At 44.4% G+C, this 20,818-nt stretch overlaps 1 protein-coding gene across 1 annotated transcript in view; it reads right to left on the bottom strand.

The window, feature by feature from the left end:
- Window positions 1–20,818, bottom strand: part of LOC149439394 (DNA (cytosine-5)-methyltransferase 3A-like) — a 449,390-nt gene that overhangs the window by 154,406 nt on the left and 274,166 nt on the right. Inside the window, exons 5-6 of the mRNA XM_089659024.1 lie at window positions 20,351–20,400; window positions 18,388–18,534 (exon numbers count right to left, since the gene is read on the bottom strand). Of these exons, the coding sequence (XP_089515150.1) occupies window positions 18,388–18,534; window positions 20,351–20,400 (197 nt within the window). The remainder of the gene's footprint in view (window positions 1–18,387; window positions 18,535–20,350; window positions 20,401–20,818) is intronic.

Genomic DNA, 20,818 nt, shown 5'->3' with positions numbered 1-20,818 from the left:
TAATTTCCCAAATCACATCTGAAATCTCACCGGTAAGACTGAGCAATTAAGGTCCATTTAGGTTGATGTGGGCACCTTTATTTTGTCACAATAGGCAGGTGCGTTGACATGCGTTTTTTATGTCCATTGTCGTGCATTTGAGGGATGTTGACACATGAATTCCAATGCATTTTTTTTTTTACTTGTTTCGTATGGCGTTAACAGCTAAGGCTTGTTAATACCTGTTGCCAACGCATCAAAATGTATGTTACATGCCTCTTAATGCGCTGCCATTGATTTTTTTCATCACATGCCTGATGAAGGGGTCCTGCGAGACTCTGAAACGTTGCCTCGCTGTAACTATGTGATCGTTCATTAAAACGTTTGGACCCATATTGGTGATCCTCGGTGTGCTGGTGACATTCTCCCTCGCTGATTCTGTTCGGTTCCAGCCGACGGTCGCTGCAGCACCCACTTATACACACTGCCATTTGTAACGCAGGAACGTGTGCGTTTGGATTGTACACTTGCAGCTGTAAAAGTTTGTCTCTCTCATTGCTTTTTTGCTTGAGTGGCAGTGGTCAGCAGGACACAAAAAGGAGATAAATCTCCCCAGAAAGGAGCACAGACAGCAATAAAAATGTGATAGGGGTTCTAATCCTTCCACACTCCATGCAAAAAATTGGTTGTACATACACTTTAAAGCAAAACTCCGGCAAAAATAACAAGAAAAAAAAAAAGAACAGCCTTTTAAAAGTTAAATATCAAAACATCCTTTGCTGTAATATTCAGTTTCAGTTTAGGGATTATTATTATACAGAATTTATATAGCGCCAACAGTTTGTCAGGCGCTTTACAAAATGAAGGCGGACATTACAGTTACAATACAATTTGGTACAAGAGGAAACAGAGGGCCCTGATCCTGGGAGCTTACAATCTAGGAGATCCCCGCAGTACTTTTTTTCCGCCACTAGATGTCCGCAGTCTGATGGCCAGCATCATTCAACCCACCTCCTCCAAACCCAGGTCATCCTTGACACACTCCCAACTTGTGACTGGACAGTGAAAAGAAAAGCAGCGCTGTGCTAAGGTCATCTCCCTGTCTGCTCTATCCCCCTATCAGCATGCTCCTTGTCAGCACTGATTGGCTCCTTGTACAGCTTCTTGCTCCTGCACCCCAGTCCTGTTGTACAGGAACTGTAAGAGGCTGATACATTCAAGTACTTACACTGCTGGCATTTAAAGAGTAAATGTAATGATGTATTAATGAATACAGAGCCACATCAGTTTGTGCCTTTTATATCCGCTTTCGCAAGTGAGAAAACTATGCAAAAATCTGCCATGTACATATTTTGCGGGAATGCGACCGTAAACCTTCTGTAAAGTATACATTTTTAAAACGTTACCTTGGTCCGTGCGTCTGGAGTGGGGCTTGCGCGCTGCCAATTATCCTCGTATTACACAGTGTCAGCAAGGAGGGGGCACTTTGATAGCCTCTAATCTCGCACTTGTCGGCGATGAATGAGATGCTGCTGAATGGCGGTGCAGTGATACCCGCGCTCCTCTTCCAGTTGAGTGGACCAAGACAAGCCAATCATCTCATTCCCAGGCCCGAGTCGCTGTGTGTTGCACACATGTTCTACTCAGTGTGTGACACTGATTCCCGCTCGGCAACTTGAGACGGTGCTCTGCACAGGGGCTTGGTTGGAGGAGAGAGGGGGGAGATCGGGACCCCTCCCCGACCATCTATTAACAAGCCCCAGTGGACGGGATTCAGTTAACTGCTGGAGAGACGCTAACAAGGCCCCAGAGTGTGTTGCGGGCTGCGAGAGGATATTGACTCTTGTTGCCCAGGGGGAGCCCCGGGCAATCGATTCGGACGGCCTAGATTGTACGGGCGGTGATCACCAGCTGTTCCGGGTCTGGATAGATCTGTCTGCAGAAGAAAAGATGGATTTCTGTCCTCAGGCTCAAGATTTATTAACCCTTTCGTCACTGATGGGTATTCAGAGTCAGAACGATTCTACTATGGTTTTGAAAGTTACCCCGTGTTTACTTTAAACATGTTAAAATAGGCATACAAAGGTTTTCATTCAAGCATTCGTATGAAATTCTGAAAAATCGTTTGATTATGTCATTAGCGAGCCAATTAATTTCAATTGAAAGCCCTTAAAAATTTTATCCAGAACCTAATGCATAAATGGATGGGCAGCACAGTGGCTAAATGGTTGGCACTTACGCATGGCAGCACTAGGGTCCTTGGTTCAAATCCCAACCACGGCACCACCTGCCTGGAGTTTGCATGTTCTCTCTGTGTCTGCATGGATTTTCTCAAGGTACTCCGGTTTCCTCCCAACACTTCAAAGACATGCTGGTAGGTAAATTGGCCCTTACCCTAGTATGTGCATGTTTGAACGTAAGTTACGTCCCTTGAGGGTTAGGACTGATGTGAATATATGTAAAGCGCTGTGTAAATTGACAGCGCTATATAAGTACCTATAATAATAAAGGGTGGCACAGAGGCTGAGTGGTTAGCAATTCTGCCTTGCAGTAATTGGGTCATGAGTTCAATTCCCAACCATGGCACCTCCTGCATGGAGTTTGCATGTTCTCCCTGTGTTTGTGTGGGTTTCCTCCCACACTCCAACGACATGCTGGTAGGTTAATTGGCTCCTGTCTAAAATGTCCTAGTTTCATCCCTGGCCATGTGGGATCTCCTGCATGGTAGGGGTTGGGGAAAGACCTGGCAACCTACCCTGTAAAATAATTGCTAAGAGAATTCATGGAAAAAGTCACCTATGAGTGACAGTCCATGCAATCACCAAGGGTCGGATATGACTGAATGGATAGATAGAAGTGTATGTATGAATGTAGGCTAGGGACCTTAGATTGTACACCCCTTGAGGGTCACCAAGGGTCGGATACGACTGAATAGATAATTCCCAGACGTAATAAACAGGTTAATTTAATTGCTTATGAAATCTAGGAAAGATTAATGCAAAGCAACGTTTATTTAAATCCATAAACATATTGCATATTTGTAAAGTATATTTATATATGCACAGGGGTGCATGAAGACGGAAAACGTAACTTGTGAGCACCCGGGATACACCGCTGCCATGTACAGCTGACCAGTAATAATTGTTAAACCAATCAGTGTAATCAATTCATCTAAACAGGCCATAATGAGAAGCCAACACGAATGAAAGAGTAATGTCCAACCAAAGTCCATGGGTCCCGTTCAGACCTCAAGCAGCGGGAACAAGAGCTCGTGATTCACATAGAAACGTTTGTCGTGCATAGGGCAGCCCCCTTCACTTTAATGGGCTGCCCTATGTGTGTTTGTCACCCAAAAAGCAGCTCCTGTTCGGGCGACAAGCTTAGTGCGATTTTTAACTGCGCATTTTGCCGTGATTGCCGTATGATTCTGTCGTGTGACAATCATGTCAGAATCAGGATAATGGAACTCAAACGTGTGTCGGACGTTCTGCTGCAATTTGGAACTGCGTGCAGATTCATAGTGATGTGAACGGGGCCCTTAGCTCTTGCTGTGAATGTCAAACTTGTGCAAATGTACATATCAGGGATGATGAAAGGACTCCTCAGAGTGTTAAAAAAACACCATATATATATATATGTGCTCCCCCACCCGGTGCCACACACAGAGGCTTTCTGCAGAGTTACGACCCCCTAATAAGAGAAGTCACAAAGCTCTTGAGAATTACAGATAAACTCCAGCAATAAATCAGAGTTATCGCCACTTCCATCCATAGTGTATATCACCTTCATATGTCCCAACTTCAAGTAAAGTTCAACAAGCCAAAAACTCCTGTACAGTCAGAAACTGGGATCCCTCCTGCTCTAGGCAGACGTATTGTGGAAGGCACTGCGTGGCAATAAAGATGTCCTCAAATGATCGGGATACACTTCCTCCCGTACCATATAGGTTTGTAGCCGGCAGTAATGATCGAGCGACATAAAATCAGACAGGGCATTTCCCGGCCAGTCCCTGCTGAACAGAGTATTAACTAAAGCTGATCCCTCTATAGGCAGCTTTGGTTATCACTAGAAGGTCCACTGCCTGGAGGAAGGGGGTCCTGATTCCTCTATATAGATCCTTAGTTATCACTAGAGGGGTCACCAGCAGGAGGAAGGAGGTCCTGATTCTCCTATATAGATCTTTATATCACTAGAGGGATCACCAGCAGGAGGAAGGAGGTCCTGATTCATCTATATAGATCTTTATATCACTAGAGGTGTCACCAGCAGGAGGAAGGTGGTCCTGATTCCTCTATATAGATCTTTATATCACTAGAGGGGTCACCAGCAGGAGGAAGGAGGTCCTGATTCCTCTATATAGATCTTTATATCACTAGAGGGGTCACCGGCAGGAGGAAGGTGGTCCTGATTCCTCTATATAGATCTTTATATCACTAGAGGGATCACCAGCAGGAGGAAGGAGGTCCTGATTCCCCTATATAGATCTTTATATCACTAGAGGGATCACCAGCAGGAGGAAGGAGGTCCTGATTCCTCTATATAGATCTTTATATCACTAGAGGGATCACCAGCAGGAGGAAGGAGGTCCTGATTCCTCTATACACATCTATATATCACTAGAGCAGGGGTCTGCAACTTTTAAGACATAAAGAGCCACTTGGACCCGTTTCCGAAGGGAAAAAAAAGACTGGGAGCCGCAAAACCATTCCAACATTTAAAACAAATCCCAACGTCACCAGGCACTGTACTCGTGGCGAGGCGGAGCTGAACCACGTTGAGTAGCTACGCCGTATAGTAATTCATCCCCCATATAGTAATTCATCCCCCCTATAGTAATTCATCCCCCATATAGTAATTCATCCCCCCTATAGTAATTCATCCCCCCTATAGTAATTCATCCCCCCTATAGTAATTCATCCCCCATATAGTAATTCATTCCCCATATTGTCTCAATTCACTTACCTTTGCTCCGCGCGTTCCTCTCGCTGTGTTCCCGCGCTGTGTTCCGGTCTTCAGGGCGGACTGTGAGAGGAGAGGAGTTCATCACGCTGCCCCGCCTACATCCTGGCTGCCCCGCCTACATCCTGACAGCCAATGTTCCACGCTCCGCGGGCCGGATTAAAAGAGTCCTGACTTTTGAGGCGGCCGCCCAAGAGGAGGGAGGGGAGCGGGCGCCCGGCACACAGAACAGCCGCATGTGGCTTGCGATCCGCGGCTTGCCGACCACTGAAACCTTATTGCCTGTCACCTGGTGGGCAGTGTGCTCCGGAGCCGCAGCAAAGATGAAAAAGAGCCGCATGCGGCTCTGGAGCCGCGGGTTGCCGACACCCGCACTAGAGGGATCACCAGCAGGAGGAAGGAGGTCCCGATTCCTCTATATAGATCTTTATATCACTAGAGGGGTCACCAGCAGGAGGAAGGAGGTCCCGATTCCTCTATATAGATCTTTATATCACTAGAGGGGTCACCAGCAGGAGGAAGGAGGTCCCGATTCCTCTATATAGATCTTTATATCACTAGAGGGGTCACCAGCAGGAGGAAGGAGGTCCTGATTCCTCTATATAGATCTTTATATTACTAGAGGGGTCACCGGCGGGAGGAAGGAGGTCCTGATTCCTCTATACACATCTATATATCACTAGAGGGATCACCAGCAGGAGGAAGGAGGTCCTGATTCCTCTATATAGATCTTTATATTACTAGAGGGGTCACCGGCGGGAGGAAGGAGGTCCTGATTCCTCTATACACATCTATATATCACTAGAGGGGTCACCAGCAGGAGGAAGGTGGTCCTGATTCCTCTATATGGATCTTTATATCACTAGAGGGGTCACCGGCAGGAGGAAGGAGGTCCTGATTCCTCTGTATAGATCTTTATATTACTAGAGGGGTCACCGGCGGGAGGAAGGAGGTCCCGATTCCTCTATATAGATCTTTAGCTATCACTAGAAGGGTCACCAGCAGGAGGAAGGAGGTCCTGATTCCTCTATATAGATCTTTATATCACTAGAGGGATCACCGGCAGGAGGAAGGGGGTCCTGATTCCTCTATATAGATCTTTATATCACTAGAGGGATCACCAGCAGGAGGAAGGGGGTCCTGATTCCTCTATATAGATCTTTAGTTATCACTATACAGTAGATCTTTAGATAGACCTCATTTAGAATATTGTGTCCAGTTGAAGACCTCACTTACCAAAAGATATTGATATGAGTCCACAGACAGATAACAAAAATGGTGACAAGACTGAAACATGAGCATGACTAAAACTTTAAATGTATGAAGGGCATGGATAAGGTTCAGTATTTTCAATATGAAATGGAGATCAGGAACACAGGACATGACCTAAACTATCAGGAGGAAAGTTCAAAACTAACCTTAGAAAATAATTTTTTTACCATAAGAGTAGTTGTAGCATGGCACAGATTTCCAGCTGAGGTAGTGAGTCAGTCATCAGTATGTGAATTTATACAGCATGTGCAGGCTCAGTTGTGTGTGTATATATATATATATATATATATATATCTCCCTGATCACCCCCTCCAGAGTAGTACAGTATCACTATGTATGGTAAAAGGTTTTTAAAAAAAGTTTACTTTTTTTTCCCATGTCAGCAGTCAGTATCCCTGATAACCACCACACCAGTCATATGATGACGCCTTACTGCACTGGTGACAGTATGTAAAAGAAAAATTGTGGAAAAAAAAGATTTGATTTCTTCATTTTCAAAAAAACTGTGACAAAAAAATAAAATTTAAAAAAAAACTCACCATGCCATTTACTAAATTCCCCAGACTGTCTGCTTTCCAAAGAGAGGTCATTTGAGAGGTATTTGTACTGCCCTGGTGTTTTTTGGGCCTCAAGAAGTGAGATCAGCCGTCAGGAATGATCAATTTTCAGATATGCACCATCGTTTTTAGACTCACTTTCACAAACAATATACATTTATTGGGTTTTTGTTTTACCAAATCCATGTTGCAGAATACATTTTGGCCTAAATTAATGAAGAAATTTGCATTTTTAGGATACATTTTTATAACAGAAAGTTGAAAATATTGTGTTTTTTTTCAACATTATTGGTCTTTTTTCATTTATGATAAAAAAAATAAAAAACCCAGTGATGATTAACCCCTTTGTGCCAGTGCCTCCCGGCCCTTTAACCACTTCAAGTCCAGACACTTTAACCCCCTTCCTGCCCAGGCCAATTTTCAGCTTTCAGCGCTGTCACACTTTGAATGACAATTGCGCCAACACTCTACCCATATGAATTTTTTAGCATTTTTTTGAGACAGACAACATTTTATATTGGTGGTATTTATTCACCATTGGGATTTTTTTTTATATAAATAAATGTTTATTATATTTTTTTATATTATTATTTTTTTTTTTTTTAACATACTGTCACCCTAGCAGTACAGTGTCACCATAGGGACACTGTACTACTTATGGGGGGTGATGAAGATTTTTTTTTTTACTTTTATGCTGATTGCTTTTACACCCATAAAGGCTGAAAAAGCAATAATATTTCCTTCTCTCTGGCTGCATTCTTGCAGCCATTGAGAAATACTGTGCGAGCTGTGATTGGTCACAGCTTGTCACATGGTACCATGTGATCTCTGTGATCATTCACAGATTTCACAAGTAGTAAGCAATGATGTCAGGAAGTGACATCTTGCTTACTGCTATTCATGTGATCACTGATTGGCCAATCAGTGATCACATGATTGGGACCTCAAACAGAGATCCCCTACAGCGATCGGTGTTCTCTGGACACAGCAGGCACCAGAGCGCGGTGCCGCACGCTCCCAGGGAGCGCACACGGGCTAAAATGGCAGGTGCCGTTTATGAACGGCAACCCGCCCCTGCACTGCTCCTGTCCAACCGTTTATATACATGGGCCGGACGGGAAGTGGTTAAGCGTTCCAGAAGCCGGGAGGCGGGCAGGGGTTTAGGGTCATGTGACCGCCGCTATTCACTGTCACAGTGGTCACATGATCGGAAAAGGTCCCGATCGCAAGGGGATATTGGGATCTTTCCGTGAGTCACAGACATATGTAGTGGAAGCGCACTCTCAGCACATATGTATTTTCTAATGGCACGCAAACATGCAGCCACTTGGCGTCAAGGCCCAGACTCCGAGAGGCGCATTATCTGCATGCGCTTGGCGTCTAGGGGTTAAATACCACCAAAAGAAAGCTTTATTTGTGTGAAACAATTTATATAACTTTAATTTGTGAACAGTGTTGCATGACCGAGCAATTGCCATTTAAAGGAACGCAGTGCCGAATAGCAAAAAAAATGGCCTGGTCATGAAGGGAGCTCAAGTGCTTAAACATGCTTGGAATAAACATGGATCTATATTCAGACAAAAAGGTTAGAAATAAATAAATCAAAGCACAGACATGATGGACCATTTGTATTTTTTTCTGCCGTTGTCCTAGGCTTCTGTCCTTCTGATGTAGTCCCGGTTAATCAAAGCAATGCCCCAGTCAATAATAAAGAAACCTCTTTTCCAGCAGATAGTGTATAATGGCTCCTGTCCAAATCTTTTCATTTCCAATGATTTTTATGAATTTTTCCAACACGGTACAAAAGCCATCTGACAAACGTGCGGCAAGGGAATAATACATGTCTATCTCCAGATACATTGAGGCACATATTGATGTAAAGGACAAAGAAGAAGGCACTGGAATCTCCAGAAACTATTTAAATTCCTAGAATCCACAGTATTCCTCTGAAGTACTTGGCTAAACAAGAAGAAAGAAAAAGAAAAAAAAAAGGTGCTACTGCCCAAATCTTTTCTCTATAGCCAGTCCTTGATTCCAGCAGTGTCATACATTACATAGCTCAATCAGGGACCCCCAGCTCTTAGGCTCCTCGCTACTCTAATAAAGAATATAAAGGGCTGTGTATGTGTATTAATCAAGCACCTAATAAGAAATGCTCTGTTACTAAACCCACAACAGTACAATCAGTCTGTATACGCAGTAAACCATACTTGTTATACTTATTGTGGAACCTAAGGGGTTAATCCTCTGTATTGTGTTAAACGCTCTTCCCCTTCTTCTACTGCCCCCAATCCATCTGCTGATAGTACAGAGCTCTAGAAGTCACTCTGCACATGCTCAGTTTAGTGTGTATTGCTAGAGGGTTTTTTTTTTCTTGGGAGAGTGCATGTGATCAGCACAGGGCCAATCAGAGCTGTCCAGACACAGGGTCAGGGGTCATGCAGCCTCATAGGACTGTCAGAGGAGAATGAAAACTCCTCCTACAACTGATGAAAGTCACAAGACTGCTATATACTGCTGATAACAAAAGGTATTTGGCAGTTCATAATTTATAAAATAATTGCATTTCCTTGTTCTGTGTACTGTTGGAGACCAGATATAGTGAATGCAGGGTCCGGGGAGACCAGATATAGTGAATGCAGGGTCCGGGGAGACCAGATATAGTGAATGCAGGGTCCAGGAAGAGCGGATATATTGAATGCAGGGTCTGGGGAGACCAGATATAGTGAATGCAGGGTCCCGGGAGAGCAGATATTGAATGCAGGGTCTGGGGAGACCAGATATAGTGAATGCAGGGTCAGGGGAGACCGGATATAGTGAATGCAGGGTTCAGGGAGACCAGATATAGTGAATGCAGGGTCCGGGGAGACCGGATATAGTGAATGCAGGGTCCGGGGAGACCAGATATAGTGAATTCAGGGTCTGGGGAGACTGGATATAGTGAATGCAGGGTCCGGGGAGACCGGATATAGTGAATGCAGGGTCTGGGGAGACTGGATACAGTGAATGCAGGGTCCAGAGAGACCAGATATAGTGAATGCAGGGTCCGGGGAGACCAGATATAGTGAATGCAGGGTCCAGGGAGACTGGATACAGTGAATGCAGGGTTCGGAGAGACCAGATATAGTGAATGCAGGGTCTGGGGAGACCGGATATAGTGAATGCAGGGTCCGGGGAGACTGGATACAGTGAATGCGGGGTCCAGGGAGACCGGATATAGTGAATGCAGGGTCTGGGGAGACCGGATATAGTGAATGCAGGGTCCGGGGAGACCAGATATAGTGAATGCAGGGTCCGGAGAGACCGGATATAGTGAAAGCAGGGTCCGGGGGCAGCGGATATAGTGAATGCAGGGTCCGGGGGGAGCGGATATAGTGAATGCAGGGTCCGGGGAGACCGGATATAGTGAATGCAGGGTCCGGGGAGACTGGATATAGTGAATGCAGGGTCTGGGGAGACCGGATATAGTGAATGCAGGGTTCTGGGTTTAGTAACACTTTAAGGGCCAGTTCACACTACATGTGTGTCAGGTTTTTTTTTCCTGCATCCAAATTGCATAGAAAGTAGGTTATTTGGTTGTCAGTGTCATAGTTCACATCAGTGTTTGCAGTTCCAGTGCATTCCAGTTGCAGAAAAAAAAAGTAGAACAGGCTGCATTTTTCCTGCACAGAACTGTACTAGAATGCGGTAAAACGTATAAGAAATGCACGGAACACATCAAAATGCACCAAAAAATATACTGGAATGCACATGTCCCTATTTAAAGTGAAGAAACAGAAAGAAAAAAAATTAACCAGAATGCATCAAAAGCGCACCGGAACGCACATGTCCCTATTTAAAGTGAAGAAAAAGAGAGAGGGAAAAAATTGAACGGGAATGCGTCAAAAATGCACCGGAATACACATGTCCCTAACTTGAAAAAAAAGAGAGAGGAAAAAAAGGAACCAGAATGCATCAAAAACGCACCGGAACGCACATGTCCCTATTTAAAGTGAAGAAATGAAAGAGGGAAAAAAATAAATCGGAACGCGTCAAAAATGCACATGCAGAACCGCATCCAGGATGCATGTGGACTGCGTTTCTATGGTGTGAACTGTCCCTAAGGCAACGTCGCCACAGGGGCAGCCCACAATCCTCCTTGCCCCTGGACAATTATAGTGGAATTCCCTTTAACTTGTTTCCTAGCTAAATCAGCATCAGTGATGGGGTCAGTCAGTGATTGGTTCCATGAGGGGACGTCCCCAAAACGACTTCTGTACCCCTTCCTATTATTTCTTCAATATTGAGGGCGTCCACGCATTGGAGGTACAATGTGCCCTGTGGTCATTCTCCGGTGCCAGCCCTGGGTGGGGTGGGGAGTATACCATGTATTCTTCCCTGGGTGAACGTAGTGGCAGGGAGGAAAGGGAAGTATGAACAGCTGATGATGGTGCCATTAAAATGCCCAGCATGGGAAAAGCACGAGTTCACTTTATGTAATCCCGGGAAAAAAACTGTCAGATCACCTTGTTTTACCCCGTAAAACAGACAGTAAAACCAGAAATGTCTAATATCATTTCCCGAGCCAGCCGCAATCAGATTCCCGGGTCTGATTGGCAGCTCGCTGTTCTATAAAAAGCCACCTTGATGCCGGCAAGCCTGGTGCCTGGCCCCGGTTGCCAGGGAGACGCCAGAACCGTGTCTGCATCACCAATTCATTGTACGCCGGGGATCCCAGACTGAGCTGTCAGCCATACGTGGAAGGGAAAGAGGATCGCCTTAGGAGGGAGGAAGGGGTTAAACAGCAATTACCACCCGCTGACAACCCACAGACACTAAATCCAACAGCAGCATAAATGAATGACAAGGATGGAGATGGCAGTGTGGAAGTACTGGAGGTGCACAGAATATTTATACGGACACTGATCATCACATCAGCAAAAGCGTTTTGTGCCTTTTTGTGCTTTACGTGTTGTGTATGAAGCGACTTGTGATGTGCTGGAGCATGTACTGCAACAATCACCTTCGGAATACAAAGCCTGCTGTGTATTGCATGGAGAAAGAGTGTCAAGGGTTAATAAACAGAGCATCCTGTGGTCACATCGCTTGCTTGGACACATTTGTATTGTACATACTTACACAGTCAGAATTTTGTGGACACCCAATCATCACCCCTATGTGAACTGGTGGGGCATTCCATTGATCCATAGACGTCCTGGGAAGGCTCTCCACAGGAATATGGAGAAGTGTTTCTCAACCTTTTTTCAGTCAAGGCACCCCCTAAAATTATAGACAGTCCCGAGGCACCCTCCAAAATTACAGAAAGTTCCAAGGCACCCTCCAAAATTACAGACAGTTCCAAGGCACCCTCCAAAATTACAGACAGTTCCAAGGCACCCTCCAAAATTACAGATAGTTCCAAGGCACCCTCCAAAATTACAGACAGTTCCAAGGCACCCTCCAAAATTACAGATAGTTCCAAGGCACCCTCCAAAATTACAGATAGTTCCAAGGCACCCTCCAAAATTATGGACAGTCCCGAAGCACCCTCAAAAATTACAGACAGTCCCGAGGAACCCTTTAATATTATGGACAGTCCCAAGGCATCCTCTAAAATTCTGGACAGTCCCGAGGCACCCTTTAAAATGATGGACAGTCCCGAGGCACCCTTTAAAATGATGGACAGTCAGAATTTTGAGGACACCCAATCATCACTCCTATGTGAACTGGTTGGGCATTCCAATTATCCATAGACTTCTGGGAAGGCTCTCCACAAAATTATGGAGCAGTGTTTCTCAACCTTTTTCAGTCAAGGCATCCTCTAAAATTATGGACAATCCCAAAGGTACCCTTTAAAATTGTGGACAGTCCCAAGGCACCCTTTAAAATTATGGACAGTCCCGAGGCACCCTTTAAAATTATGGACAGTCCCGAGGCACCCTTTGAAATTATGGACAATCAGAACTTTGTGGACACCCAATCATCAGCCCTATGTGAACTGGTTGGGCATTCCAATTATCCATAGACTTCTGGGAAGGCTCTCCACAAAATTATGGAGCAGTGTTTCTCAACCTTTTTCAGTCAAGGCATCCTCTAAAATTATGGACAATCCCAAAGGTACCCTTTAAAATTGTGGACAGTCCCAAGGCACCCTTTAAAATTATGGACAGTCCCGAGGCACCCTTTAAAATTATGGACAGTCTTGAAAAATGGGGTGCCTGAAGACTGTCCATCATTCTAAAAGGGCACCTCATTCTAAAATGTGAAGAATTATTCTAATAGTTTTATATTACACAGCAACACCCACACATGTGGGACACCCGACGTTAGAGGCGATTTCTTCTTCCAAAGCAAATACACTTTTGCACACTGGTACTGACTAGTATTCCAATGTTTCTCTTCTCCCATCAATTTTTCTCCCTTAACTGAGCTAATGTGACCCACAGCACTGATGGAGAAGGGCAGGGGAGGGTCAAACTAGGATGCTGTGCAGGCAGCTGACATCCTCCTTATCAACTGATGAGGTCATTGGTTGTCAGGATGCCAGAGGCTAGAAGGTCATAATGGTGCACAATGAAAACCTGTGACTAAAAGGCAGGTTTGTTCCACCTGCTGGCTCGTATACGTTTTGGGCAATTTTTAGATATTTTGCCAAGGCTTCCCTGAAGAGACCTCAAGGTACCTGAGCACCCTGTTTGAGAAAGGCTGTTATGGAGCATGTCTGGGGGAATTTGTTCCCATCTAGCCAAAAGGAGTCATGTACTGATGTTGGATGAGCAGGACTATCCTAATAGCCTCATGGAAAAAGAACGTCACCACCATATCAGAGAATCCTCAGAAGGATCTAAAGCTTTATTTAGTGGTCACATAACAGATACAGTGGAAACGTTTCGGAGCCAAGCAGGGCCCCTTCGTCAGGCAAGTGACTTGCCTTCACTTGCCTGACAAAGGGGCCCTGTGTGGCTTCGAAACACTGCCGCTGTATGTTTTATGTGACCACTAAATAAAGCTTTGGACCCTTCTGAGGATTCTGTGGTATGCTGGTGACGTTCTTCTTTGACTGTCTGCGGTTCCCAGCTCTTTCTCACTGCAGCACCCAACATTACTGAACAGCCATTTGCATGAATGTATCCGTTGGAAAAACTGCATTTTAATAGCATCATGGGCCCCTGGGGAAAGTAATGCACTGGGGTCCTTACCAGCCTACTCCAATTTACACACCTACTCTCAAGAATTCAAGTATAGATAATTAAACATATATTTATTATTACTTTTAATAAAATCAATTTGAAACAGCAAGTAAATGTGCTATAAATCAGAGACAAATATTGGCAATGAAAAATGAGCTGCATGCCAATGCCACAAAAAAGTCCGGGTACAATATGCCCGACAACACCTTGACACACCTTACAGCTTCTGGCACACTGTAATCTGGAGTGATGAGACCAAAATAGAGCTTGATGGTCACAACCAGGGGCGAACTGACAACTCATGGGGCCCCCGGGGAATAGGGGATCATGGGGCCCCTGTGTCCTTGCCCAAACTCAAAAAAGCCTATGGAAAAGGTACCAGGGGCATCTCATGGGGCCCCCTACTGACCCCGGGCCCTCGGGCAGTTTCCAAATGGTCAGTCCGCCCCTGGTCACAACCATAAGTGCTACGTTTGGAGAGGGGTCAACCAGGCCATAAGCAACAAGAATACCATCCCCACTGTGAAGTATGGTGGTGGCTCACTGATGTTTTAGGGGTGTGTGAGCTCTAAAGGCATAGGGAATCTTGTGAAAAATGATGGCAAGATGAATGCAACATATGAAAATACTGGCAGACAATTTGCATTCTTCTGCATGAAAGCTGCGCATGGGACACTCTTTGACCTTCCAGCATGACAATGAGCCCAAGAACAAGGCCAAGTTAACCCTCTAATGGTTACAGCAGAAAAAGGTGAAGGTTCTGGAGTGGCCACCACAGTCTCCTGACCCTAATATCATCGAGCCACTCCGGGGAGATCTCAAACATGCGGTTCATGAAAGACGACCAAAGACTTTGCATGACCTAGAGGTCTTTTTTGTTAAGACAAATGGGCAGCTATACCACCTGCAAGAATTTGGGGCCTCATAGACAACTATTACAAAAGATGGCATGCCGCCATTGATGCCAAAGGGGGCCATACACAGGACTAAGAACTAATGCAGGCCATAGACGGGTCGTTTATTGGCCGAATTTTTGTCTGCACGAAAAATCGGCTGATATTCACGCCGTTAGTGGGGTCAGCCCGTCGGCCATTTTTCACGGATCTTCTCATTTAGTTTTATTGGTCACGCTGAAAAATCCGCAAAAAATGGCCATTTTTTGTGGACATTGGTGGCAGCATCGGCAATGGGGCAAACTGATTTTTCGTTTATCGGCCGATAAATGGTCCATCTATGGCCTGCCTAAGGGAATGCAGACTATTCAACAGGGGGCATTTCCTTTGTTTACTTGTTGCCATGTTTTATTTTATGATTGGACCATTCTGTTATGACCTACAGTTACAGAATATGATTCCCATAAGAAATAAAAGAAATGTGTTTTGCCTGCTCACTCACGTTTTCTTTATAAATGGTACATACTGTATATTACCAATTCTCCAAGGGGAGGCAAACTTTTGAGCACAATTGTATGCTGTAGTGTTAACAGCACCCTTAAATGGAAACACCCGAATCAAGTCATTTGGGAGGGAGTCCACATCATTTTGGCCATATAGTTTAGGTGTGATGGTCAGATGTGCACTGTGCCCTGGAGGCACACAAAGCCAAATCTCAAGCAGGCTAATAAAGTCCCCTATGTAATTAATTCCACTATGCAGGTTAATAATGTCCCTTGTATAATTAATTACATGTGCCACCGGTATAGGAAGACTTTGGCTACCTATATTTTCCATTAGGAATTCAGGTTCTTGATTGTTCCTTCACCGATTGATTAGTGATGTTAAAATTAGTAACGCCTGCTAGAATGGCGCTGACTGTGACAAGTATGGTTGGCTACGGATGTTAAATATGCCATGTTAATGTAAATCCATTTTAATTCATGCTTTTCTAAAGTTTTATAAAGGTTTTCAAAGCACAATCCAGCATTCAAAAGCCACATGACATTACACAAACTGACGGAACATAAAAAGCAAAACTAACTGGAAACCTCCAAGGGACTTAAAGCAAATATTAGAATTCCTTCAAGTGTAATTTATGCTCATAAATCATGCATTATTTGTAAGCAATTTATTCTGAGCAATTAAACATGTACAGAGGGATTCGATGAAATATTGCCCGTATCAATAGAGCGGCAGGGCAATTTCAGTGGTGGGTTACAGGAGGAGGGCAATGTCGGAGGGACAGTACAGAGGAAGGGCAATTTCAGTGGTGGGTTACAGAAGGAAGGCAACCTTGGAGGGGCAGTACAGGGGAAGGGCAAATTCAGTGGTGGGTTACAGAAGGAAGGCAACCTTGGAGGGGCAGTACAGGGGAAGGGCAAATTCAGTGGTGGGTTACAAAAGGAAGGCAACCTTGGAGGGGCAGTACAGGGGAAGGGCAAATTCAGTGGTGGGTTACAGAAGGAAGGCAATGTTGGAGGGGCAGTACAGAGGAAGGGCAATTTCAGTGGTGGGTTACAGAAGGAAGGCAACCTTGGAGGGGCAGTACAGAGGAAGGGCAAATTCAGTGGTGGGTTACAGAAGGAAGGCAATGTTGGAGGGGCAGTACAGAGGAAGGACAATTTCAGTGGTGGGTTACAGAAGGAAGGCAACATTGGAGGGGCAGTACAGAGGAAGGGCAATTTCAGTGGTGGGTTACAAAAGGAAGGCAACGTTGGAGGGGCAGTACAGAGGCAGGACAATTTCAGTGGTGGGTTACAAAAGGAAGGCAACGTTGGAAGGGCAGTACAGAGGCAGGGCAATTTCAGTGGTGGGTTACAGAAGGAAGGCAACGTTGGAGGGGCAGTACAGAGGCAGGACAATTTCAGTGGTGGGTTACAGAAGGAAGGCAACGTTGGAGGGGCAGTACAGAGGAAGGACAATTTCAGTGGTGGGTTACAAAAGGAAGGCAACATTGGAGGGGCAGTACAGAGGCAGGGCAATTTCAGTGGTGGGTTACAGAAGGAAGGCAACATTGGAGGGGCAGTATAGAGGAAGGGCAATTTCAGTGGTGGGTTACAGAAGGAAGGCAATGTTGGAGGGGTAAATTTCAGTGGTGGGCACCCTTTGCAGCTAACTAATCAGTGAGTTTGCAGGGGTATTATCTTGTGAGTTTAGTACAACACTGGCCAATTTAATGTGCTCAGATTCTTTGGTGTAGATTCACTAAAACTGGAGCACTCAGAATCTGGTGCCGCTGTGCATATTAGCCAATCAACTTCTAACTTGTTCATTTAGGCTCTGGCAATATAAACTGTAAGCTGATTGGTTTCTGTGCAGAGTTACACCAGATTTTGCACTCTCCAGTTTTAGTAAATAACCCCCTTGTGTCAGAGTACACAGTGTACACTCTACCAGCAGTAGCATGCATGTCCAAACTGAGTTACTTCCATGGATAGCCTAAATTGAGGATCATGGGACCAGATTTGAAAATGGCTTAGCGTCAGAAAAGAACAATCCAGTGCACCAGATGACCGGGAAAGAAAGAGTAATGAAAGCATTACATTTTTAGTTACACTAATTTCATCATTACATCGAGTTTAGACTTTTTTTGGTAAGTTTTCATCTTTGTCTAAAATGTGTAAATGTTTCACTACTTCATGTGGTGTGGGCCCATGAAACTTTCTAGATTGACACTATACATTACACACATGTTGGCATGCAAACAACATTTAGCCTCCTGGACGTTGAATCAGATACACCCCTTCCTGCCCCAAGCTTCCTACTTTTGGCCTATCAGCAAAGCAACGAGTTTTGAGTGGCCCAAGGGAGCTCTACAGGAGGTCCAAGCCGGAGTTCAGCAACCTCATGTGAAGTACACTATATGGTTTGAAGACACCTGACCATCACATCTATATGAGCTTATTGAACATCTCGTAACCCCTCCCCCCACACCTTTGTGCCTATAACAATCTTCATTCTACTGGGAATTGTTTCCTTGAGAATTTGTATTGTGTTTGTGGGAATGTGAGTCCATTACACAGGAAGAGCATTTGCAAGATCAGGCACTGATGTCAGACAAGGAGACCTGGCTCGCAGTTGGTGCTCTATTTCATTCCAACGTTCAGTAGGACTGAGGTCAGGATTTCTCCACAACAGACTCATCAAACCATATCTTTATGGAGCTGACTTTGTGTACAGGAGCACAGTCATGCTAGAGCAGAAAACGGCCATCCTAAAACTGTTACCAGGAAGGGTATGCACTTACTTTTGGCCATACAGTAGGTGTAATGGTCAGGTGTCCACAAACTTCTGGGAATATAGTGTAAGTGTCCATTTATAAAGTTTTATGGGTCCAAAGGTATGCTTTCAGCCATAAGCGGAGACACCAAAGGCAACATCATATGGGGGGGCTTGAGCACAACAGCCCCTCCTGAAGCCACAATATATGACAAATTAAATTTTTGGAAAAGTAATTTTTCAGAGACTACAAAATACCGGCATGGACTGCAAAAGAAATGCAGATGACCTCCTTACCTCCCTCTTCCACCTGGCCAGCCACTCATCCCTCTTCCTCTTGCTGACGTAATAAGGGTCTCCAGCCTGGAATGGAAGCCTCGGCATTGGCCGTTGACGCAGTCCCGACTCCCAGCCCAAGCCTCCACGTAGACGGCGCCGATATCCCTGCTCAATGGGATGTAACATACAATCAGTGCCACATACCCAAGATCAGTCATAGCAAACTCAACCCCAACACACTCACGCCTACTTCTAAAAATCCAAAACTGATATTTTGGATTCTGCCAGTTTCACCATTTTAGAAGTGTGCTATGAGCCACATAATGGCCAAGATGAGAGTTCTCCAGTAAAATCCATTTTATAGATATCTTCACATGTACAGTATATAGAGCTTTCATCTAAAAACTGTATCAGTTTATCCTAAGCCCTAAATACATGGCCATTGTTCAATCTTGCTTGGAGAGTATCAGCTACAGCAAGCACTTACAAAGCAGTTCATGAACCACCAGTAGATTTTGGTAAACCTCAGATAACTGTGATGATGGAAATATGTCACTCCTGACCTCTGTCTGCCTGGCTGTCTCTATCTTCAACACTTTCCTTTTACTCTCCCATTCTTTATTGCTTCAACATTTTGAATCAATGACTGGTAAAAAGTACACAACCAGGGGAATCAGAACTCCTGGTCTGCATACTTGTTATGGGTGACCGACAACCAAGGAAGCAGCATTTTCAGCCCTCAACATAATGCAATATCTGTGTTTCTCCAAGTGCAGGGTTCCTTTAAAGTAAATCTATGTGCTCACCTCCAAAGCAGGCACTCCCAAGTGTCCACTCACCTTTGGGGATTAACTTCCCACAATCCAGGGTGCTCTTTATCCAAACAAAGACCACAGCTTCTATGGTTGTGCTTGAGTCCACCAAATGTTCTGGGCATCCACACTGGCCCATTAGAAGGTGCAACTAACAGGAGGATGTGAGCCAGAACTCAACTATAAAAGCAATGGGTCCGTATTTGCATAATAGAAAGCCCCAGCTTTTGGTGAGCCCTTCAGATCACTCGGAAGTGTCTGTTCTCTGGACCTCGGCCTACTTTAGAAAGTCTGCTGAGCCCACCGGTTCCTTTAATCACCTTTCATTTTCTTTCAAACAAGTTTTTTACAAACCTCAAAAAAACTTCAACATTGCCTGCTTAAGTATGTCAAAAGCTTGTTTGGAGCCATATCACTCCCATGGCCATCTGTAGTCAGCACTCCCAGAAAGGAGTTGAAAGGGGTTTTACGAGATTCAAAAACTTGCCCAAAGCTAGTTAATAGTTCTGTAAATGCTTGCTGAAGACTATCCCCTTCAGATTAATATTTACAAAAAATCATTATTCAAGGCCTGGTGTTTAGGGCTTGATCCTGATGTAAAGCATCATCAGAATTACATATTTGGGCTTTGTTATTCATAGCCTGTAGCAAATCAGGCAAAATACTGCAGTGGAATAGGTGAAAAGACATGCAATTATTTTGATAATATATAAATATATATGTGCATTAAATATATACTCTAGAAAAACTCACATTAAGCGGAGCTTATATGTAAAACGGCCATAAAAAAAGGCCCTATACTATGAGGATAAATTGCTGTGATCTCAGGATGTACTGCAAGCATTCCCTACAGAGCTCCATATGAATTATTCACCGTTTCTGTTTTCTAAAGAACTTCACTAAGCAGTATTTGTAGGTAAAATGGACATTTACAACAATTGCATAATCCCCCCCTCCCCCACTTTCAACAATGCAATGGAGCAGCACTTATTATGTGAGGTAGTAAATGGGCAGAGACATGTTGTGTTTTTTTTTTTGTTTTTTTTTTAAGGTGTCAGGTACTGGGTTTCCATATCAATTGCTCATATAGAAAGTAAATGACAGTGAACTATATCTCGCCTTTTGGTCACAAGCAATTCCTTTGTTTCTAAAAGCTGTAAGACCCTCACCTCGGATTTTGGAGATTCCTCTGATCCTTCTTCTTCCTTCTCCTCTTTATCTGAAAGAAAAACACAAACAAAAAAAATGAAGCAAACTGATAATAAGACATGGAATTACAGGAGCGAAGTAAGGACCTGCTCATTTTCAAATATCTCCTTTATCAATCAGCCCAATAGGAACTACAACATTTTCACCAATTAGGCAACAATGGCGATTTTCAGAACTCAGTGTTTTCGGAGAAAATGGCATCCAGTGCATCCCCACATCCAGTTCAACCAGCTATACAAAAAAGTGGCAACCACCCCCAACCTATAACTAGCCTTTGTAATAGAGTGCACATGGAAGGACGACGCACATCTCAAACATACAAAAGGTGTTTTGGGAAATTTTTGTTTGAGGTGTGCATTGCCCTTCCATGTGCACAATACTACAAAGGATAATTTGGGGTGGTTGCTGTTGTCTTATCTCATGTGAAT

The sequence above is a fragment of the Staurois parvus genome, unplaced genomic scaffold, assembly GCF_062004578.1.
Source record: "Staurois parvus isolate SC_StPar_1 unplaced genomic scaffold, SC_StPar_1.0 ptg001130l, whole genome shotgun sequence".
NCBI classification, from domain to species: Eukaryota; Metazoa; Chordata; class Amphibia; order Anura; family Ranidae; genus Staurois; species Staurois parvus.
This window is presented reverse-complemented; position numbering and strand designations above follow the sequence as displayed.